At 43.7% G+C, this 21,862-nt stretch overlaps 1 protein-coding gene across 1 annotated transcript in view; it reads right to left on the reverse strand.

The window, feature by feature from the left end:
• Positions 1-21,862, reverse strand: part of SPHKAP (SPHK1 interactor, AKAP domain containing) — a 196,676-nt gene that overhangs the window by 160,591 nt on the left and 14,223 nt on the right. Inside the window, exon 3 of the mRNA XM_066598216.1 lies at positions 11,931-12,041. Within this exon, the coding sequence (XP_066454313.1) occupies positions 11,931-12,041 (111 nt within the window). The remainder of the gene's footprint in view (positions 1-11,930; positions 12,042-21,862) is intronic.

The following is a 21,862-nucleotide window of genomic DNA, read 5'->3' on the forward strand; positions in this document are numbered from 1 at the left end:
ATCGCAATCAAGTGGGGTATAGTTCCAAATACTGTTTCATATCTTTTACTGAATTCAGAAGGTTGAGAGGAAGGGGCAGCAGGCGCAGACCATTACATCCAATAGCAAGCACATGAGTGTATGATTGTCGGAAGATTAATGTAAAGAGAAACTAGGGGTCCTAACAAAAATGTTGAAACTGCCATGATTAATGTAAATCTTGAGTTTTCCCATAGATGGTTCCAAATATTGTGGAAATGGACAAGCAAAACAGGCTATGCAATGGTAACCAACAGAAAGAGGTAATTGTACAAAAAACACTCTTTTCCTCCTGAGACACTCAGTTACTCAGGAAATAGAGGTGATGGCGCTCACTGAAATATGTAAGCTGGCTGCAGGTAAGACTGTTTATGTCTGCACTGACCTAAGGTACACATTTGGAATCGTATACGATTTCACATCTTATGGGGTGCAGTGGAAGTTTCATGGGGTCCTTGAGTAAGCCAATCAAGAACGCAGAAGCAGTGTTTTAGTTCTATAAGGTTTTAGCTCTTTCCACACAGGTGACTTATCATCAGAGTCCAGGCTTACGCCAAAGAGACAACTACTGAGGCTGGAAGGAACCAGAGAGCAGGCACCGCAGCAGCCCGACTTCCCTTGAATGAGGTAACGGCTGGTAACCTGCTTGCACCTGAAACAGGTGTAGATATTTCTCTGTTGCTTGAATTGCAGGAACAGGCCTCAAAAGAAGAAAAAGGAGGAGTGGAAAAGCGAACGGAGTGCTACTGGGGTCTGGCAGAAAGGTAAATGCCTGTGCCTCCCCTGCACGCAGTGCTCCATGATGTCACACCTGATCCAAGAGCTAACCCATTCATCCAAGGAGGTAATGTGTGGTATAGTGTCTTCTGCTTGGTTTACCCTAGGGTTCAACACTGCTGCGATATGGTTTGTACAGGGATGCATGATATGCGCCCGTTACAATCCAGGCCAATTGGTCAAGGTACCTTCTTGGTGCGAGCCAGACTATCTGTTTCAGTGACTGCAAAATGATAGCATACAGCTACCACAGGTAGGTGTTTGGAGTTGTTGGTTTGCATAGACCTCTTTTCATGTTATTTGGAGGTGTGGCTTGAGAAATAAAAAAATAAAATAAAAATAATTTTAACAAGCCAAAAATATGACCTAAGAATATGTTTTATGAAAGTAATTTTGAATATTTCGATACACCAGAAATAATAATAAATAATGGAGGTAAAACATTTTAATAGTCATCTACTTGATTAGAACCACGCCTAAATATAAGACTAAGTTGAGTCCTTATGAAGGTTTTGTTTGGTAATGCTGCTGTAATAGGCCTTCGCTTATTCCAGGCCAAAAAGGAGGGCCTCACCTCCCATGTGAGTGCCTTACATCAGGCGTTATATCAACTGTCACTTATAAATGTGTATTCCCCTTGTTTCCAGATCAAGAGTTGCATAGTTTGCTTTCAGGTGGTTGGGTTGTCCTAAAAAGACGCAAGGAAGAGCTTGGACTGAAGAACAATTAACCCTTTCAAGTGCTGTTAATCACAACAATCCCAGTGAAACTTCAAGAAAAGCTAATTTGGGTTCATGTCAGACATTGAATAAAGATTATCAAGGGAGGAGACAAATGTGGCCCATATCCTTCGTTATATGTAGGACCCTTGTGGTCATTGGGCTGTCATTTCTCTTCTTCCTCATAAGGGTAATAGAAGACGTACATCCTATGAAGAGGGTTATTAATGTTTCATATGTAATGTGCAGAGACGTAACTTGAAGCTCCCGAGCCCCGATGAAAAACTTGGAGCAGGACCCTGAACTATAATGCCTTACTTATAGTACCGGGTTCCCTATATGGAGAAGAGAGGCCTTATGGGCCCCTGAAGGCTCCTGGGCCTAGGTGCAACCGCATCCCCTGTATCCTCTATAGTTACGCCCCTGGTAATGTGTCAGAGATCGGACAAATGTCAACAGATACAATAAGGTGGCAGTAAGACTACCAATGTTTCAGCCATATTGTGTAATAATATGTAACAAACAATATAACCTGAAATCACACCTTGGTAATCCGATCACAATAGACATGTTATGGCATCTAAACTATGAACAAGGTGGCTTATGCAGAAAACGTGAAAAAAAGATCAATCTTTCAGGAGCTATCTACCTAGAATACCGTTGGGAAACTGTAACGTGTTGTGTGGTATTTTCCTTATCCTGCATATCACCCAGCAGTAGGAAGGGATAAGGTAGGAGATAGGGAAAGGGGGGTTGTCACCCTTGCGGAGGCATTTCCCATGGCAGAGGTGACAGCTAGGGTCCCCTGTAGGCGGTAGGGAAAGGCCCGAGAACACAAATAGGAAGAAAAAACTATCCAGGAGAATGAAAATACGCACAACAAAGGAGGGAATTGTGGGAGATTTCCAATAGGTTCTCCATTTTGTATGTATTTTCTGTTGTCAACTGTGAATATACTGTATTTTGTGTATGGTCTAATCCTTTGGGGGAAGGGAACATCGCCCCCCCCCCACCTCCACAAGAATTGGAGGAGCAGTGCTGTGTGTCCAAGAACTGGTCAAACCGGTTCTAACTGGCAGAAACCTATCTAGAAATGTCTTTGTCTTCGACAAGCAGAGAGGAGAAACAGGATGTTCTTCTCATGAGACCAAATTCAAGAATGAACTGAGCGTGCTCACCGAAGTTCCTCCCAGATGGATGACATCACAAGCTACCTCACAAATACCTCCCTCTGAGAATGACCTATTAGATCACTAAATAATGTAACTGTATCCTAAATCACTTCACTTCCTGTGTTGAGATTTTATTTAAACTTTACGCGCGTGAATAAAGTTTCAGACTCTTTTGGGACACATGATGTAGACTTGTGGTCTTTGAAAGGCTCTCCAGGCCTGCACATATTATCTAATTTGAAATGCACAGTATATCTGAAATAGCAAATTTTGCACAAACAGTCTTGACAGAGCTTGCGGAAAAAACGTTCGTTCAAAGAGTGCGCTTTTATCTTGTTAACAGCAGTAATTACATAGCGCAGAGAATCATGCAATCTCTCACATAAATGTTTAGCAACAAGGTGCTGCCGATGGATCACACAATGGACTGCCGTTATGCCAGGTACAGCAAATTTTAAATGTGCTATAAATCCGCGATATCAACCAATCATGGATACAGCTCCATCAGTTGCACAAGACAGTGGATACAAAGGAATCCGGACACTTTAGATGAATTTTCTTTGCTTTATTTGCTTCTTAGGCTTGTGCAATCAGGTACATGGTACAGCAAGAACGCGTTTCGGCGTAATGCCTTGTTGCACAAGCAAGTACATTTCTTAAAGGGATGCTTTTTTTCTTGGAAAAATTCTTCTGCTCTTTTGTATATAGAGGAGCCTTTCGTGTTGGTGGTTAAATTTCTGGTAAACAGCAGCTCCTCCACTACCTCTTCATTCTGATTAATGAAATGAACATAAGCTAGCAGCAATGCTTCATTGTCTCTAACCGTTGACTCATCAATTTGCATTACAAATTCTGTGTTCTTTAAAACGTCCAAAAGTGTTTCTTCCACATCAGCAGCCATCTTGTCAATTCTTCTTGAAATGGTGTCATTACTCAAAGGATTTCACCATGGCACACGCGTCAGACCCCAGCATAATACTGACAATTTCTTTAACTGTGCGTAACACAGGTGTTTCCCCAATGCTATGTGATTTGCAACATTGCGCTATTAATAAAGAAAGTTTATAGGAAGCAAGGAGGCCTTTGTCAGCATTGAGAGCAGATTTTCCAAAAAGCTTGCCTACAGTGCTGCCGTTCTCCAACTTTGACTTTAAACCTTGGAAAAATGAAACTTTGTGTAAATGCATTTTTGCAAGGTGATCACTCAGTCTCAAAGGCTTCATAACTTCATTCGAAAATGCCTTTTCACAAACAAGGCACAAGGAAAGCTATCCGTTTGTAGGAGAAGGGATGAATCCATATTTAAAGTTTTTATTTGAATATTGATAGCATTTAGAGATGAGCGAGCATACTCGCTAAGGACAATTGCTTGATTGAGCATTGTCCCTAGTGAGTATCTCCCCGCTCGGTAGAGAAGGTTCGGCTGCCGGCGCGGGTGAGAGGTGAGTTGCGGCCATGAGCAGGGGTGAGCGGGGGGGGGGGGGGGGGGGAGAGAGGGAGAGAGAGATCTCCCCTCCGTTCCTCCCCGCTCTCCCCCACTGCTCCCGCCTGCTGCCAGCAGCCGAACCTTCTCTGCCGAGCGGGCAGGTACTCGCTAAGGGCAATGCTCGATCGAGCAATCCGACTCAGCCTTGACTGGGGACCGGTGACACAGTCTTGCTGGGGAGCCAGAAAGCTGGCAAAGGCCTTGGAGAATGGTCCCCTGCCTGCGCTGTACATGCTGCCTGATCTCTGCGCCTCCACTGCTACATGGCCCTTGGAAATGCGCCTTCGGCCACTAGCGCTGTCGGATGGGAAGTTTACCATCAGTTTGTCCACCAGCGCCCTGTGGTATAGCATCATTCTCGAGCCCCTTTCCTCTTCGGGAATGAGAGTGGAAAGGTTCTCCTTATACCGTGGGTCGAGCAGTGTGTACACCCAGTAATCCGTAGTGGCCAGAATGCGTGTAACGCGAGGGTCACAAGAAAGGCATCCTAACATGAAGTCAGCCATGTGTGCCAGGGTACCTGTACACACCACATGGCTGTCCTCACTAGGAAGATCACTTTCAGGATCCTCCTCCTCCTCCTCCTCCTTCTCCTCCTCTGGCCATATACGCTGAAAGGATGACAGGCAAGCAGCATGTGTACCCTCAGCAGTGGGCTAAGCTGTCTCTTCCCCCTCCTCCTCATGCTCCTCCCCCCCCTCCTCCTCCTCCTCTGGCCATACACGCTGAAATGATGACAGGCAAGCAGCATGTGTACCCTCAGCAGTGGGCCAAGCTGTCTCTTCCCCCTCCTCCTCATGCTCCTCCCCCTCCTCCTCCTCCTTCTCAACGCACTGAGATATAGACATGAGGGTGCTCTGACTATCCAGCGACTAACTGTCTTCCTCCGCCTCCGTTTCCGAGTGCAAAGCGTCTGCCTTTATGCTTTGCAGGGAACTTTTCAAGAGGCATAGCAGAGGAATGGTGACGCTAATGATTGCAGCATCCCCGCTCAGCATTTGGGTAGACTCCTCAAAGTTTCCAAGGACCTGGCAGATGGCTGCCAACCAGGCCCACTCTTCTGTAAATAATTGAGGAGGCTGACTCCCACTACGCCGCCCATGTTGGAGTTGGTATTCCGCAATAGCTCTACGCTGCTCATAGAGCCTGGCCAACATGTGGAGCGTAGAGTTCCACTGTGTGGGCACGTCGCACAGCAATTGGTGCACTGGCAGATGAAACCGATGTTGCAGGGTCGGCAGGGTGGCAGCGTCCGTCTTGGAGTTGCGGAAATGTGCGCTGACCCGGCGCACCTTTCCGAGCAGGTATGACAAGTGTGGGTAGCTTTTCAGAAAGCGCTGAACTACCAAATTAAAGACATGGGCCAGGCATGGCACGTGCGTGAGGCTGCCGAGCTGCAGAGCCGCCACCAGGTTACGGCCGTTGTCACACACGACCATGCCCGGTTGGAGGCTCAGCGGCGCAAGCCAGCGGTCGGTCTGCTCTGTCAGACCCTGCAGCAGTTCGTGGGCCGTCTGCCTCTTCTCTCCTAAGCTGAGTAGTTTCAGCAGGGCCTGCTGATGCTTGCCCACCGCTGTGCTGCCATGCCGCGCGACACCGACTGCTGGCGACGTGCTGCTGCTGACACATCTTGATTGCGAGACAGAGGTTGCGTAGGAGGAGGGTGGTTTAGTGGAGGAAGCATACACCGCCGCAGATACCACCACCGAGCTGGGGCACGCAATTCGGGGGGTGGGTAGGACGTGAGCGGTCCCAGGCTCTGACTCTGTCCCAGCCTCCACTAAATTCACCCAATGTGCTGTCAGGGAGATATAGTGGCCCTGCCCGCCTGTGCTTGTATGCTCGCTCACCTCTAGTAGCATTTTTTCTTCTCAGCTTTTATAAATTATGTTTCAAGAATTCACTGCGTATGTTGCTCTATCATATAATGAGTATGACTTTTATAACTCCATGACTATGCTACAGATCAATCACACTTCATAACACTGGATAACCTACAGCGCAACATAACCCACTGTATTTTATAATGCCACTGATTAGCTGGAACTTTCAATTGTGTGGTTTTCTGGGGGTTGTAGTTTAGATCAGTGTTCTGAAAAGACACTTGGCGTCCACTAAGACTACAACTCCCAGAGACCCACACAAGTAAAAGTTTGAAGCAGTTCCAGAGGTGTGCAGGCAGCACAGAACTCCCATTAAATGTAAGTGATTCCTATGGAAATAATTGCCTTGGTTTTCATCGGTTTCGGAATTCACCGATTGTTTTCAGATGGATTATTGACAAAAAACGAGGTAACATTACTCATTTTTAGAAAATGTGGTTACTAGATGAAAAACAATCAACAAAGCAAACACACAACACTTCCCCCTCCCCACCGTACTTTTATGTTCCAACGCCTCCCTCTCGCCCCTTTTCATTCCACTGCCCCTTTGAGAAGTAAAAACGCCCCCCCAGGGGGCAATAATGCCCATGTTGAGAACCACTGCTCTAAATGATGTAGACATGGATAGCACTACCTTCCTGTCCCTCACTGTAAAGAATGTAGGCATAGATAGTCATGTCTTCCTATCTCTCTGTGCAAATGATGTAGGCACAGATAGTACTGTCATCCTATATCTCTCTGTAAATGATGTGGGCACATATAGTACTGCCACATGTCTGTTCCTGTATAGTATTTTCTCCCAATCTCTTTCCATAAATGATGTAGGCACAGATAGTACTGTCATCCTATATCTCTCTGCAAATGATGTAGGCACAAATAGTACTGCCACATGTCTGTTCCTGTATAGTAGTGCCTCCCAATCTCTTTCCATAAATGATGTAGGCACAGATAGTACTGTCATCCTATATCTCTCTGTAAATGATGTAGGCACAGATAGTACTGTCATCCTATATCTCTCTGTAAATGATGTAGGCACAAATAGTACTGCCACATGTCTGTTCCTATATAGTATTGCCTCCCAATCTCTTTCCATAAATGTTGTAGGTACAGATAGTATTGCTTCCCTGGCTCTCCCTATAGTTGTTTCGTGTTGCAGAACTGAGCAATAAAAGCAGGAAAATCTTTGTGGAAAAACATGGCTGCTGGACTTAGAAAAAAGAAAGCTGGAGATTTAAAAAAGTAAGCAGAATTAGCAGAAATGATGAGATGAATGAAAGCAGAAATCTTCTTTATGTATTTAAGGAGGCAGCTATGACACGTATAATGGCAAGGAGATAAGGTCTTTAATATTAAAGGGGTATTTCCAAAATCAACAGTATCCATAAGATAGGTGATAAAAGTCTGATTGGTGGGAGTTTCACTGCTGACACCCACACCGATCCCAAGAATAAGAGTCCTGTGTCCTTGCTCTACTCTTTACTGTGGGGTCACTGTTGTCCCTCTTCCCGCAGTGATGTGGAGATTGATTAGAACTACTGCATTATTTCAGTAGGGTTGGCGAAAAAAGCCAAGTGCAAGCGCTCAGCTTTCTCCGGCAGTCCTATTGAAGATGAATGGAGCGGCACCGTACATGTGCAGCAGCAGGGGGTGCAGTGAGCCCAAAGTGAGGAGGAGAGGGGGACACTGGAACCCTCTTCTCGGGAGTGGTGGGCGTATTACCACTGAGACCACCACCTGTCAGACTCTTATCATCTAGCCTTATGCATAGGTTATAAAATCCGATGTTTACTGTTGTCAAAGGACACCTTTGCTTTAACAATCCGGATTTAAAGCTCACAAAGTTTGGCCAAGTAATTCAAGGTGAAGACCTGAGTAATATAAGACAGGGTAATTGCTAAAGATGTACTGTCAGACCGCCACATAGGCCGTAGTTGTAAAACTGGGCATCCCTTGCAACCAGCCTGCCTTAAAGGATAATTCACAGTGGGACTGGCACATTGCTCTTTGTTTTATGCACCAAACATCTGGTAATGCACTTACTTTCCTGGCAAGTCATAGAATGGTAGAGTTGGAAGAGAGCTCCAAGTGTGGTTCTTAAAGAGATATTTCTTCCACTATTTCCAAAGAAAGCAGTGAAATCAACCATACAAGCTTTGTTCTCGACACTTCCTGCCCTTCTGTAACTGATTTCCTTCCATTTCTTATTGTGTTAGCTTTGGATTAAGCATCTCTCACACCTTGTATTTCGTGTGCAGTAATACTTCAGGTGCGGCATGGAAGAGTTTATTATCTTTTTTCTTTCTCAGCAGAATTTCCCTGGTGTCACAGGATGAAAATTATCAGGAGAAAGCTGAAAGAAACTGATGCGAACTATGTGAATATGTTTCATTATCTGTTTATGGCAGAGTTGGATTATGTGCCCATGGGACTCTAGGCAAACTGCCACTTTGCCCAGTTCTTCATCAAGCTGTTACTAACCCTCCAGTATTGCGCTATGTCCTTTCAAGCTTATAACATAGCTATTCATGTGGCTTATAGGAAAAAGTACTTGTCAGGTACTCCTCGCTTTTGGCCACAGATGATGGATATTGTTATTTGTAGTCCAATTTGCCTTCTGATATTCTCTTATCCGGAAAAGTTTCATTATGTTATGTTAGACTTACATTATGTGTTATTTCGGTTTCAGGGCAGTTGGTCCAAGATTTCTTATCCTGTCATAGGCTTGTCCAAGGAAAAACTTGTCCGGGGCGGACAATTTGTCCAATTTCAATTTGTCCTATATATCACTATGTCCAACCTAGATTTTATCCACTTAGCATTGGAAACACAAAAGTGATGCTGAGCCACTTGTTGTAAGCCCTTAGTGACCAGGCTTGTTTGTGCTTTACTGGTCAGGTCAAACTTTAGAAATCTGACATGTGTCAATTTAACATAGAATAACTCTGAAAATTGGACGAGTAAAGCAATGGACAAAATCTATGGGTTGGATGAGATTTGGATTGGACGAAATGTCCTTGAACCGTTTTTTCAAGCTCCTAGCAATGAGCTTACAAGTATATTTTCTCTTTTCCTATAATAATGATGGTATGCTGTCACCAGTATCCCATGGACAGCATGAACCTAGGCAGATATGCCAATTCAGCAAATGTAAACTGAAAAAAAAAGGAAAAAAAACCTTCGCTAGGTGTCCCAATATATTTAACAGCACCAAAGCACGGTCAAGTGTAAGCCAAAAGGCTATAAGTTATTCCAGAAATTGTGGACAAAGTGAAGACTTGTCGAAGAGATAAATAAATAATGGTTTATTCAATGTGAACAACAAAAGTGCAACGCGTTTCGGAACCAATGGGTTCCTTTTTCAAGCACACGACCAAAACCGATAATGGCACAGCCATTAAATTGTCATAAATTGATTATCTTCGGTTATTTTAGAGATGGAACAAGCAGCTCCACACACACAAACCCTCATGCAATACTGGAAAGATCTCTTTTGTCCATGGATAGGTATTTCTGTGGACACCCTGTAACTTTACCAACTAGCACCCAACAAGGCTTTGTCCAAGGTATAACACACTATACAACTTGAAGCTCTGAGGAAGTTCTTATGACTGAAATTGTTCAACTATTTGTGAATTGTCTCATGCATTATGAACAAAAAGTCTTGCATCAAATTTTAGAGGGTGCTGAGTTGTTTGTGCATATGGAACTGGATTGGGAACCTACTCCAAGCACTCCAAACACTTCTGAATACTACATTTTCCCTAGTATATGCTTTGGCTGTGTTATTAGTTTAGATTGTATTTTGCCTATATAATTATGACTTGGAGAACAATCAGAACATATTTTATTAGTAATCAATACAGAAATCTACATAATTCCAAAGAGTATGACGAAGCAAAGTCATTCTAGGCCCCATTATAATCTTAATGAAATATTGATGGGTACATTAAAAAAACAATATACTTACCACTCTTGCCTACCAGCAAATTAGAAAGAAGTATCTGCCATTGCTCTATTGTTATAAAGCATATCTACATCAGTACAGTCTCTGACTACCAATTCCACTACAAGAAAAAAAGTTGCACACTGAAAGCCATGCTAAAGTCTATTATGACAAATACAGGATTATGCTAATGTTTGAAAGATACTAAAAGACAGAGAATGGACATAGCTACTCAGTGCTGACATTATAGCCAAACTAACGGACGAACTGGATAGTCACTTCAAACATGAGAAATCCGGAAAATAATCAGCCTTCATTTATAAGACCCTCAGTAAATGTCTGCGTCTACACAACGACTAATAACAGCCATAGATATTTACAATTCTCCACTTCTGACATTGATCATAATGTTGCCAGTCATCAAACTAAATGGATTAGCTTCCACCTTGACCGGAGATTACTGGGATTCAGGGTTCATAATCTGAATATTTCCAAGTTACAAATACTGTATGAATAAAATATAACTGGATCAGTTCTGGTTTTGAATTTAGGATTTCCTAGAAGGACAATTAAAACATTTGACTGAAATTTCCTATATTCCAGCTATTGAATTAAAAAACCCAATGACCTTGAATCTATTGAAGGGGTTATCAGAGATTAGCAAAATATTTCTATAATCTTCTACAGAGTACTACCATTGTTGAAGGATTGTGTCTGGTATTGCAGTATAGCCCCATTCCAGTGTAAAGGGCTACCCCAAAGGGTTAAATTGTTGCTATGATAATAGACTATGAGTTGCACCAAAATTTGAGCCGAAACGATTACGTGAGCCAAATTGTGCACCAAATTTTAATTGATTACAGCTGAGCAAGTCAAGAAGGACATTCACTGATTGGCTGATGCCTGACTGATAAATAGAATTCCTGCTGTGCCACAAGCAGAGCGCAGGGAATGTGATCTCAGCTAGTAGTTCTGCTGGAGAGACATTCAGGAGGTACAATAACCTGCAGAGTAGCTGCTGCCAGTGATTGGCAAACACAGCTGGATGCACAACCAAGAGTATGAGAGAGAAGCAGCAGGAGCTGCATTGAGTCTACTGTGGGAGCTGTGGAATAAAGGTGCCAGCACTGCAAGTACTGCTACAAGACGTCCTGATTCTTCTGGACTGAACAACCCAAGACTAGCTGAGGAATGCATCTGTACAGCGAGATACTGTAAGTGAGGCCGGCCTCAAGCCTAACTATAGAGGATGCAGGGGATGCGGTTGCACCCAGGCCCAGGAGCCATAGGGGGCCCATAAGGCCTCTCTTCTCCATATAGGGAACCCAGTACGATGAGTAAAGCATTATAGTTGGGGCCCTGTTACAAGTTTTGCATCGGGGCCGGGGAGCTTCAAGTTACGCCTCTGATCCTACCAATTGGAACCGTGTAATACCTTATGTATTTATTTTCTTGTACATTGGGACTGATTGCTACTTAGTAGTATTGTTATTGTTCTTACTGTTATTCCTATTATTTCATACTGCATCCCAAGGAACAGTAATTCTAGAGCTTAGTTAGCCAGTTGGTTTTAAAGAAACTCTGTCACCTACTTGTAGCCTTATAAGCTAGGTTTATGGGCTAAAAGTAGTTGAGCCGCTAAGTCCGGGGATGTAAGTGTTATAGTTACCTCCCCCGTCATTCCCCCAGTGTCAGCGCTGGAAGCTGCCGCTCAATGCATTGAACATAACTGCTAAGTAGTCCACCTGTTGCAATTTGATAATATATCCTCGGTCTTGTGTTGCCCCACCACCCCACAACACAAGTTGAGTTAAGCTGCAATACCAAACACAACACATAGACAAGAGTGGCGCTGTTACAGGAGGAAACGACCCCTCTAATATTCTCTATGGTAAGGAGAGGTATCATCCTATACAAGGTTGTGTTACTTACAGATGTGCAGTTAGATTCCATGCTCTCTTCTGCTAGGCTGATTCTGCAAAGGTTCTTGGAATTTTGCAGCCAGTAATCTAATGAATCTGTAGGTCGGTTGGCACAGATGACCTGGAAATAAAGACAATATATATATATAGTACACTCATACAGTAAAATCATTTCTGAAATGACAGGAAATATAAGTATCCTTATAAATGTATTATGTTTGAAGAGGAATATGCTTGATGTGGCTTTAATGAATATATTAGGGAATTGCTCAGATTTCTATTGCCTTTTATTATAGGAAATGTTTATTTACTTTTTGAAGCATTTCCGGTTATGCATCTACAATTTCAAATTTCTTATTGTTACATTACAACTCTATCAAGAGAAACAAAATGCCATCCTGGAGGCCATAGATGAGATATTATTGTAGTTTGTAATGTTCACAGGGGCAACATGAATGAGCTCATTTGCTTTACAGCCCTGTGGAATATGCTAGTGTTTTACATGCAATATTAGGGTATTGCGTATATTGCTATGCCCTATTATAATGGTATTATGGAAAATGCTCAATTTACAGTAGTTTTGGAAGCATTCTGGGTATACTGTACATGTACAACTTCAAGTCCCCCTATTGTTACATTAAAACTGTCAGCAGAAGCAACTCTTGTTCTACAGTCCATGCACAAGTTATTATAATTTAACATTTATATGAATTAGCACATTTATACTATAGTCATTTGCTAAATGTATCAATGCTACATGTGCAAAAACAATAACAAGAAAGTATTTTTCTATTTGCACACAAGCTTAAAAGTGTTATCAATTACAGTTTATTACTGTGTCACACATTTAAAGGGGGTTGTCTGTTTTTACCAATCTCTTTTTTAGAATGCACCCTGAAAAATAAGTTAACTAAAGATAAAGTACCTTTCTGCTGTAATCTGTTCCTGGAATAAAGTGTTCAGTTCCCCTGCAGTGCCCCCATGGGAGAAATAGTGCATTACATGTTGCCCTTTGAAATAAATAGGATATTCATGTAACACAAGGACATGCCAGGTTCTCCACAGTGAGGGACACTATTTGAAAACATTCTTCATTTTAGTCACAGAAAATGGCCGTTACTGACTGACTGAGCATATAGATGCATCCTCCTCTCACCATGCAGGTAGCTGACTACCAAATGGAGGAGCAAATAAAACCTGTGCAGGACACCGATAAAACAACCACTCACACTGCCTTCTGATAATGAGGGGGGTGGATGCTTGGCGTACACTCCCACACATAGTGGATACAGGGTGCCAGACCATTCTGATATATGTAGTTCACCATGCAGACCAGCAACCTATTAATGACGCCATGATAATTCGGCGGGTTGCCCTGCATTTCCATCAGTGAACCACATTGGTACTGCCACCCTGGGCTCCCCCTGGAGTCTTAATGCCACACTGCATGTGAATGATAGATAATAAATGCAAGGCATTGGTTGGATGTTGGCCAAGATACATGAGCCCACTAACCACTTCACGGTTCCTTGCGTTGTACCCACTAAACTGATGGAAATGCAGGGCAACCCGCGAATTATCATGGCGTCATTAATAGGTTGCTGGTCTGCATGGTGAGCTACATATATGAGAATGGTCTGGCACCCTGTATCCACTATGTGTGGGAGTGTACGCCCAACATCCACCCCCCCCCCTCATTATCAAGAGGCAGTGTGAGTGGCTGTCTTATCGGTGTCCTGCACAGGTGTTATTGGCTCCTCCATTTGGTAGTCAGCTACCTGCATGGTGAGAGGAGGATGCATCCATATGCACTCCTCAGTCAGTAAGTAACGGCCATTTTCTGTGATTGTTTTTATTTTCCCCTTCTGTGATGCATTCTTCATTTTAGCTATTACTTAAAGTGACCCTCCGGTTTTTGGAAAAATAAGTCTCTAAACCGCAGGGGGTGGGGGTATATTACTTGTTTTTCTCTGCTGTCTGTCCGATCCAACAGTTAAAGTCCCTATTTTCAGCCATTTAAGATTGCCCCTACAATTTTTTAGCTAATCAATGCACTTTTTGCTCTGCTCTCTGATTGGCCAGCACTGATCATGTGAGCAGCTCTGGCCAATTTGAAAGCAGGTATAGTGCATTGATACTCTAACAATACTAATGTGCTACAGGGCTTAAGTAGTCTGAAGACTGTGTCAGCCATCGTGGACTGCTGAAATTGTGCCCAGGTACCAGTGGTCAGAGGGACTGCAGAGAAGAACAAGTGCAAGTAATACACCCCCAATTCCAAAAAAGTTGAAGCACTGTGTAAATGTAAAGAAATGTAAATAAAAAAACAAATGCAATGGCTGGAAAATCTCAAATAACCATATTCGATTCATAACACATATAAGAAGGTGAACATGAGACATTTTTCTGTTTCATTTTAAAAAAATTAACTCATTTAGAAATTGATGGCAGCTGCACATCTCAAAAAGTTGGACCAGAGCCATGTCTAACATTGTGTAGCATCTCCTCTCCTTTTTACAACAATCTGTAAACGTCTGGGATGTGAGAAAACCAATTGCTGGAGTTTTGGGAGAAGAATGTTGTCCCATTCTTGTCTGATGTGGGATTCTAGCTGCTCAACAGTCCTGGGTCTTCTTTGATAGATGCTTTGTTTCATAATGCGCCAAATGTTTTCTATTGGTGAAAGGTCTGGACTGCAAGCAGCCAGTTCAGCACCTGGACTCTTCATCTGCAAAGCCATGCTGTTGTGATGGATGCAGTATGTGGTTTAGCATTGTATTCCTAAAATATACAAGGCCTTTCCTGAAAGAGACATTGTCTGTATGGGAGCATATACTCTATGTACTACTCAGCTTTGATAGTGCCTTTCAAGATATGTAAACTGCCCATGCCACAGGCACTAATACAACCCCATACTAATAGAGATGCAGATTTTTGAACTGATAAAAAGCTGGATGGTCCCTCTCCCGCTGAGTCTACACGACACTGGGTCCGTAATTTCACAAAAGAATTTCACATTTTGATTCATCTGACCATAAAACAGTTTTCTATTTTGCCTCTGTCCATTTAAAATTAGCTTTGGCCCAGAAAAGACGCTGGCATTTTTGGATTGGGTAGATATAATGCTTCTTCTTTGCACAATACAGTTTTAACCCTTTCCAATCCAATTTGTATCTTGGTTTTCCTAGGGTGCTTACTCTTATAAAACTGGGCAATCTGCTGGCTAAAGTCAGTACTGCATGATGTGACACTTTGGATAGACTTTGACAGCAGAGAGGCTGGCAATATACCGTGACGGACGTCTTCTAACACCGGATCTGTACAGCCTTAAATCTTAATGTCTTTAGACGTCAGACAGTGGATTGGAAAGGGGTAACCTTGCATTTGAGGTTTGCACAGTGAACTGTATTCACAGACAATTATTTCTGTATTCTTGAACCCATGCAGTGATTTGCATTACAAAATCATGTTTGTTTGTAATGCCGTGAGGGCTCGTAGATCTCAAGAATCCAATACTGACCATCCGCCATGTCCCTTGTGTACATGAATTTCTCCAGATTCTCTGAATCTTTTGGTGATATTAGAAATTGTAGATTGTGGGATATTCAAAGTCTTCACAATTTTACTTTGAGGAACATTTTTCTGAAATTGTTTCACAATTTTTAGACAGTATTTCACAGTTTAGTGAACCTCTGACTCACTTTGCTTCCGAGAGACTCTGCCTCTCTAACATGCTCTATTTATACATAGTTATGTCCCTCTAGCTGTTTTTCATTAGCACCCCTTACTTTTCCAGCCTTTTGTTAACTCTGCACCAACTTTCTTGAGATGTGTTGTTTGTTGCCTTTCATTTTTAAGTTAGTTAATTTTTTTTAATGAAATGGGAAAATGTTTCACCGTCACCTTCTGATGCATGTTCTGTGTTCTATTGTGAATACAATATAGTGATATGAGATTTCCAAATCATTGCAGTCTCTTTTTCTTTACATTTATTTACTTTTTACCATGTCCCAACTTTTTTGGAATTGGGGTTGTATGTCCCCACTCCCTCTGGCCCTAGGGCAGAATTTGGTCCCTTAACAGGAGGGTCACTTGGAACATTTGAATCTGGGTTTTCTAAACCATACAACCCTTGAAAGGTGAGCTCCGAACCATACAAAATGAAAGGAGTGCTGCGTTCATGAATTTTAATTAGTATCCCCTAAACTAAAGCATAAAGAATTATTCTTGAAAGGGGCATCCAATCTTTTAAAATTGATGGCCTACACTGAGAATAGGCCATCAATACCTAAACAGGGGGATCCTCAACGATCAGATGATAAAGCGAAAGTGGCTCTTGTGTGAGCTTGGCAGCCTCTTCAATCTTTACATCCGAGCAGGGGAGTAACTATAGGGGATGCAGAGGATACGATTGCACCCGGGCCCAGGAGTCTTAAGGGCCACCTAAGGTCCCATAAGACCACTTTTCTCCATATAGGGAGCTCAGTACCATGAATAAAGCATTATACTTGGGGGCTCTGTTACAGATTTTGCATGGGGGCCCAGAAGCTTCAATTTACGCCTCTGCATCCGAGCATGAACCTGTTTGTACTCAGAACGCTGTATTACCTGTAGCGGTCATTCTGTGTACTACAGGCACAGTTCCCGTAGAAATGAATGGGGCAAACCTGTAGTACTCAGAACAGCTGCCATAAATAATATGGCTTTCTGAGTATGAACAGGATTATTATCAGATGTAAACATTAAAGAGGCTGCAGCTCTAATACAAGTCCCTTCAAACAAGTGATGGTCAGAGATCCAGAGCAGTGGACCCTCATCAATCAGGTATTGATGGATAAGCCTGAGGATAGGCCATCAATTTTAGGAAGTTGGATAACTCCTTTAGGCCTCATGTCCACAGGTGGCTTGGATTCTGCATGTCGGAGCCCGCAGCAGAATCCGACTCTGCCCGTGTCCAAGGACCCTGCTTACTTGTCTGTGCCTTCTTTTTTCTGTACTGTGGATGTGTGCGGAAGTGTCGGCCGTCACACATGCACAGTACATTTTTATCTCTTTTCACACTCCTGCTTTTCCGTGAAATCCAATGGAAGCCGTCTATGCGGGAACCACAGCAAAATGGAGCATACTGCGATTTCATATCTGCAAGTGGAAACCGCAATTGGTTTCCGCTCGTGGACATGAAGGATCGTTTTACCATAGCGGAATGCCTACTCTGGATTCTGCAGCAAAAATCCGCCATGGACATTGGGCCTTAGAGAAACGCCAATCAAGCACCAATATATAGTACACAATAAAGTGCAACGATCATTTTATATCATTTTAATATCCCATTGTGATTTGATTTTGCAACAAAGTAGCCATAGCTAGAGGGCCAACTCTGAGAAAAACAGCACTATTCAGCACTATCCCCTGTATTCATTGCAAAGCAGTCCTAAAAGTCATATAGTTACATTTTACCATAAGGTACAATTTAAACTGGATCCATTATGTTAATGTACTGCAAACAATGGTGAATTGGGAACTGAAGATGCCCCTGGAAAAAAATCTAAAAGTAGACTCATGTTGTAGGTGACTCCAAATTACTATCAGAGGTATTACCTGATGTTACCCGAACACAAGTATTACCCAATGTTAGATCTGTGCATTGAGATGTCATCTGTTTACTGCTTGTTTCTCTGGGCCTGGATGAATTGAGCGCAGAATTGCACCTCTCTATTGCACCATAAGGGCTTTTTCAAACGGATGTATTTGCGCATGTACTTGCTCGTGCAATACATAGTCAATAAAAACCCATTGATTTCAATGGCTTCGTTGCAAACATATTTCTCATTTGCATTTTTGGCCGGGCAAAAAAAGATATAACATGCTTCATCTATCTGCACATTTACACACCAACGGTCCACAGATAAAGCCAATGGGGGGTGGGGGGTGGGGTGGGGGCAAAAGTGCATGGAATACGCAAGGAGATACGTGAAACACTGTATAATTCAGTTGGAAAAAGAACACATCTGTAACTAATTGGCCATTCAATCGGTGCATTTGTTTGCCTGCGGAAATGAACATGCGCTACAGGCATAAAAACGTATAGTAAAATATGCCGACTTGCAAAAAAGCCTTGTTCATATCGCCAAAAAAATTGCGCTAAGGCGTGCACAACTGCACCTATACCCGTGTAAAGCCAGCCTAAAAAAAGCAGAGGGGGATGTTTAAATATGAAGAGACGCTGCAGCTGGTTCTATAGCAAGTGCTTCATCTTTATAAACCCTAGTTCAGCTACAGTAAGCCCACTGAAATGCAGAGGGTCTGGGCATTTTCTGGGTGCTGATGCCAGCCCTGCCTGACCAGACTGGTCCATGACCTGAGTGGCCTACCAGAACTTCTCCCCGTAGAGCCCATGGCTGATCCGCATCTACCTACTATACTTTAAATCCAGTGCGTTAGTCATGATAAGCTTTTCTACATTTGTAAATGTAAGCAGGAGTAAATAGCCTTTCTGTACCTATACCTTCTTCATCACGCTGGTAACATAAAGAAACCTACCCTTCATGCACCTAATAAAAGTCTAATTTTATAGAGTGAACTGTATAGCAATGGGTTAATTGGAGAAACGCCACTAAGTGGCTTCTGCATATAAGAGAGAAAAAAAAAATAACCAAATCATTTATTCCAAATCAGATCTCTTCATTCTCAGACACGGAACCTCGGCTAATTGAATTACTCGGCCTAATTACAGGTTATTAAAAGGAAAACAAGCTGTGGATGGATTGTTGCTGAGCAGAGACCAAACACCAGGCATTCGGTATGCAGAGAGCAGCTCCGCTTCCAGTCCGGGGAGAACTGACGGCACATTACAAGGTGCAGTGAGGAGTACTACATTTAGTATGAAGGCGAATGAGTCATATGATCTATACTGAGGAATCTGAGGGTAAGCTATGATTTGAAGATTTTAGAGCACAGGTTGTACAGAGTGGCTCTACCATTAATAATAGCTTAGCAAATAATAATATATTTATCAAAGCTTGACATTTCTGGTATGGCAGTCTGTGGTGCAATAAGCCCTCTTATGCTTGACTCATTAAAAGCCCTCCTGCTGTATGATTACAGGTAAACATTTTCCATTTTTCTCAAGCATCTTGGAAGTCTCTACTTCATGTTTTATACATTCCATTTTTAAAATAGAACTTTGGGGGAAACTGACTGATGTGTGCAATATCAAATCTAAAGGCTGGATGTGGCATACATCATCTATAAAACTGCCAGATGCCTTTACGCCAAGGTTCCACAGTGACTTTTAAAGAGGTTGTCCAGTTACAGGGAACTTTTTTAAAATATGAGCCAAATGGGTTAAAACAATAAAATGGGTGCTTCTGCTTACCCTCCTCAGCCCAGCACTGCAGCACCTCCCTGGCTCTGATGACAGCGGAAGTCAGGTAACCATTGCTTGCCAATCAGAGGCCATAGCATCACCACTAGAGATGAGCGAACACCAAAATGTTCGGGTGTTCGTTATTCGTAACGAACTTCCCGTGATGCTCGAGGGTTCGTTTCGAACAACGAACCCCATTGAAGTCAATGGGCGACCAGAACATTTTTGTATTTCGCCGATGCTCGCTAAGGTTTTCATGTGTGAAAATCTGGGCAATTCAGGAAAGTGATGGGAATGACACAGTGACGGATAGGGCAGGCGAGGGGCTACATGTTGGGCTGCATCCTAAGTTCACAGGTCCCACTATTAAGCCACAATAGCGGCAAGAGTGGGCCCCCCCCCCCTCCCAACAACTTTTACTTCTGAAAAGCGCTCATTAGCATGGCATACCTTTGCTAAGCACCACACTACCTCCAACAAAGCACAATCACTGCCTGCATGACACTCCACTGACACTTCTCCTGGGTTACATGCTGACCAACCGCCCCCCCTCCCCCCCACAGCGCACACCAAAGTGTCCCTGGGCAGCCTTCAGCTGCCCTCATGCCACACCACGCTCATGTCTATTTAGAATTGCGTCTGCCATGACGAGGGACCGCAGGCACACACTGCAGAGGTTGGCACGGCTAGGCAGCGACCCTCTTTAAAAGTGGCGGAGCGATAGCCCACAATGCTGTACAGAAGCAATGAGAAATAGAATCCTGTGCCACCGCCATCAGGAGCTGCACACGTGGGCATAGCAATGGGGAACCTACGTGCCACACACTATTCATTCTGTCAAGGTGTCTGCATGCCCCAGTCAGACCGGGCTTTTTAATTCATAGACACAGGCAGGTACAACTCCCTATTGTGAAGTCCCTGTCGACCCACAGCATGGGTGGCTCCCTGGAACCCACCGGTGGTACACAGAAATATCCCATTGCATTGCCCAACACAGCTGAGGTAGTAATGTCGTGCTTAATGCAGGTGGGCTTCGGCCCACACTGCATGCCCCAGTCTGACTGGGGTTCTTTATAAGTGTACAGATGTAGTAAAAACTCCGTGTGCACCTACAGCATGGGTGGGTGCCAGGAAGCCACCGGCGGTACATAGAAATATCCCATTGCATTGCCCAACACAGCTGAGGTAGTAATGTTGTGCTTAACCCTTTCCAATCCAATTTGTATATGGTTTTCCTAGGGGGCTTACTCTTTTTCTGCCGTTATACAACGGCGCTATATGCTGGCTAAAGCCAGTACTGCATGAGCTGACACGTAGGATAGGCTCCGACAGCAGAGAGGCTGGCAATATACAGTAAGAGAACCCCGACGGACGTCTACCAACAACGGAGCTGTACAGCCTTAAACCCTAATGTCTTCACAGGTCACACAGTGGACTGGAAAGGGTTAATGCAGGTGGGTTTCGGCCCACACTGCATGCCCCAGTCAGACTGGGTTTCTTTATAAGTGGAAACAGATGCATTTATAATTCCCTGTGGACCCACTGCCTGGGTGGGTGCCAGGAAGCCACCGGCGGTACATAGAAATATCCCATTGCATTGCCCAACACAGCTGAGGTAGTAATGTTGTGCGTAATACAGGTGGGCTTCGGCCCACACTGCATGCCCCAGTCAGACTGGGGTTCTTTAGAAGTGTACAGATGTATTAAAAACTCCGTGTGCACCTACAGCATGGGTGGCTCCCTGGAACCCACCGGCGGTACACAAAAATATCCCATTGCATTGCCCAACACAGCTGAGGTTACGTCAGCTGTAATGCAGGTGGGCTAAAAATTAATTTGATTACACTGTAGGCGAGGGCCCACAAAAATTGCTGTATCAACAGTACTAATGTACATCCCAAAAATTGGCCATGGCCAGCCAAGAGGGCAGGTGAAACACATTAATCGCTTTGGTTAATGTGGCTTAAGTGGTAACTAGGCCTGGAGGCAGCCCAGTGTAACGAAAAATTGGTTCAAGTTACAGTTCCAATGCTTTTAAGCGCATTGAAACTTATAAAAATTGTTCTGAAAAATTATTTGAGTGAGCCTTGTGGCCCTAAGAAAAATTGCCCGTTCAGCGTGATTACGTGAGGTTTCAGGAGGAGGAGCAGGAGGAGGAGGAGGAGGAATATTAGACACAGATTGATGAAGCAGAAATGTCCCCGTTTTGGATGGTGAGAGAGAACGTAGCTTCCATCCGCGGGTGCAGCCTACGTATTGCTTACGTATCGCTGCTGTCCGCTGGTGGAGAACAGAAGTCTGGGGAAATCCAGCCTTTGTTCATCTTGATGAGTGTTAGCCTGTCGGCACTGTCGGTTGACAAGCGGCTACGCTTATCTGTGATGATTCCCCCAGCCGCACTAAACACCCTTTCCGACAAGACGCTAGCCGCAGGACAAGCAAGCACCTCCAGGGCATACAGCGCGAGTTCAGGCCACGTGTCCAGCTTCGACACCCAGTAGTTGTAGGGGGCAGAGGCGTCACCAAGGATGGTCGTGCGATCCGCTACGTACTCCCTCACCATCCTTTTACAGTGC

This window comes from Eleutherodactylus coqui, chromosome 1 (genome assembly GCF_035609145.1).
Source record: "Eleutherodactylus coqui strain aEleCoq1 chromosome 1, aEleCoq1.hap1, whole genome shotgun sequence".
NCBI classification, from domain to species: Eukaryota; Metazoa; Chordata; class Amphibia; order Anura; family Eleutherodactylidae; genus Eleutherodactylus; species Eleutherodactylus coqui.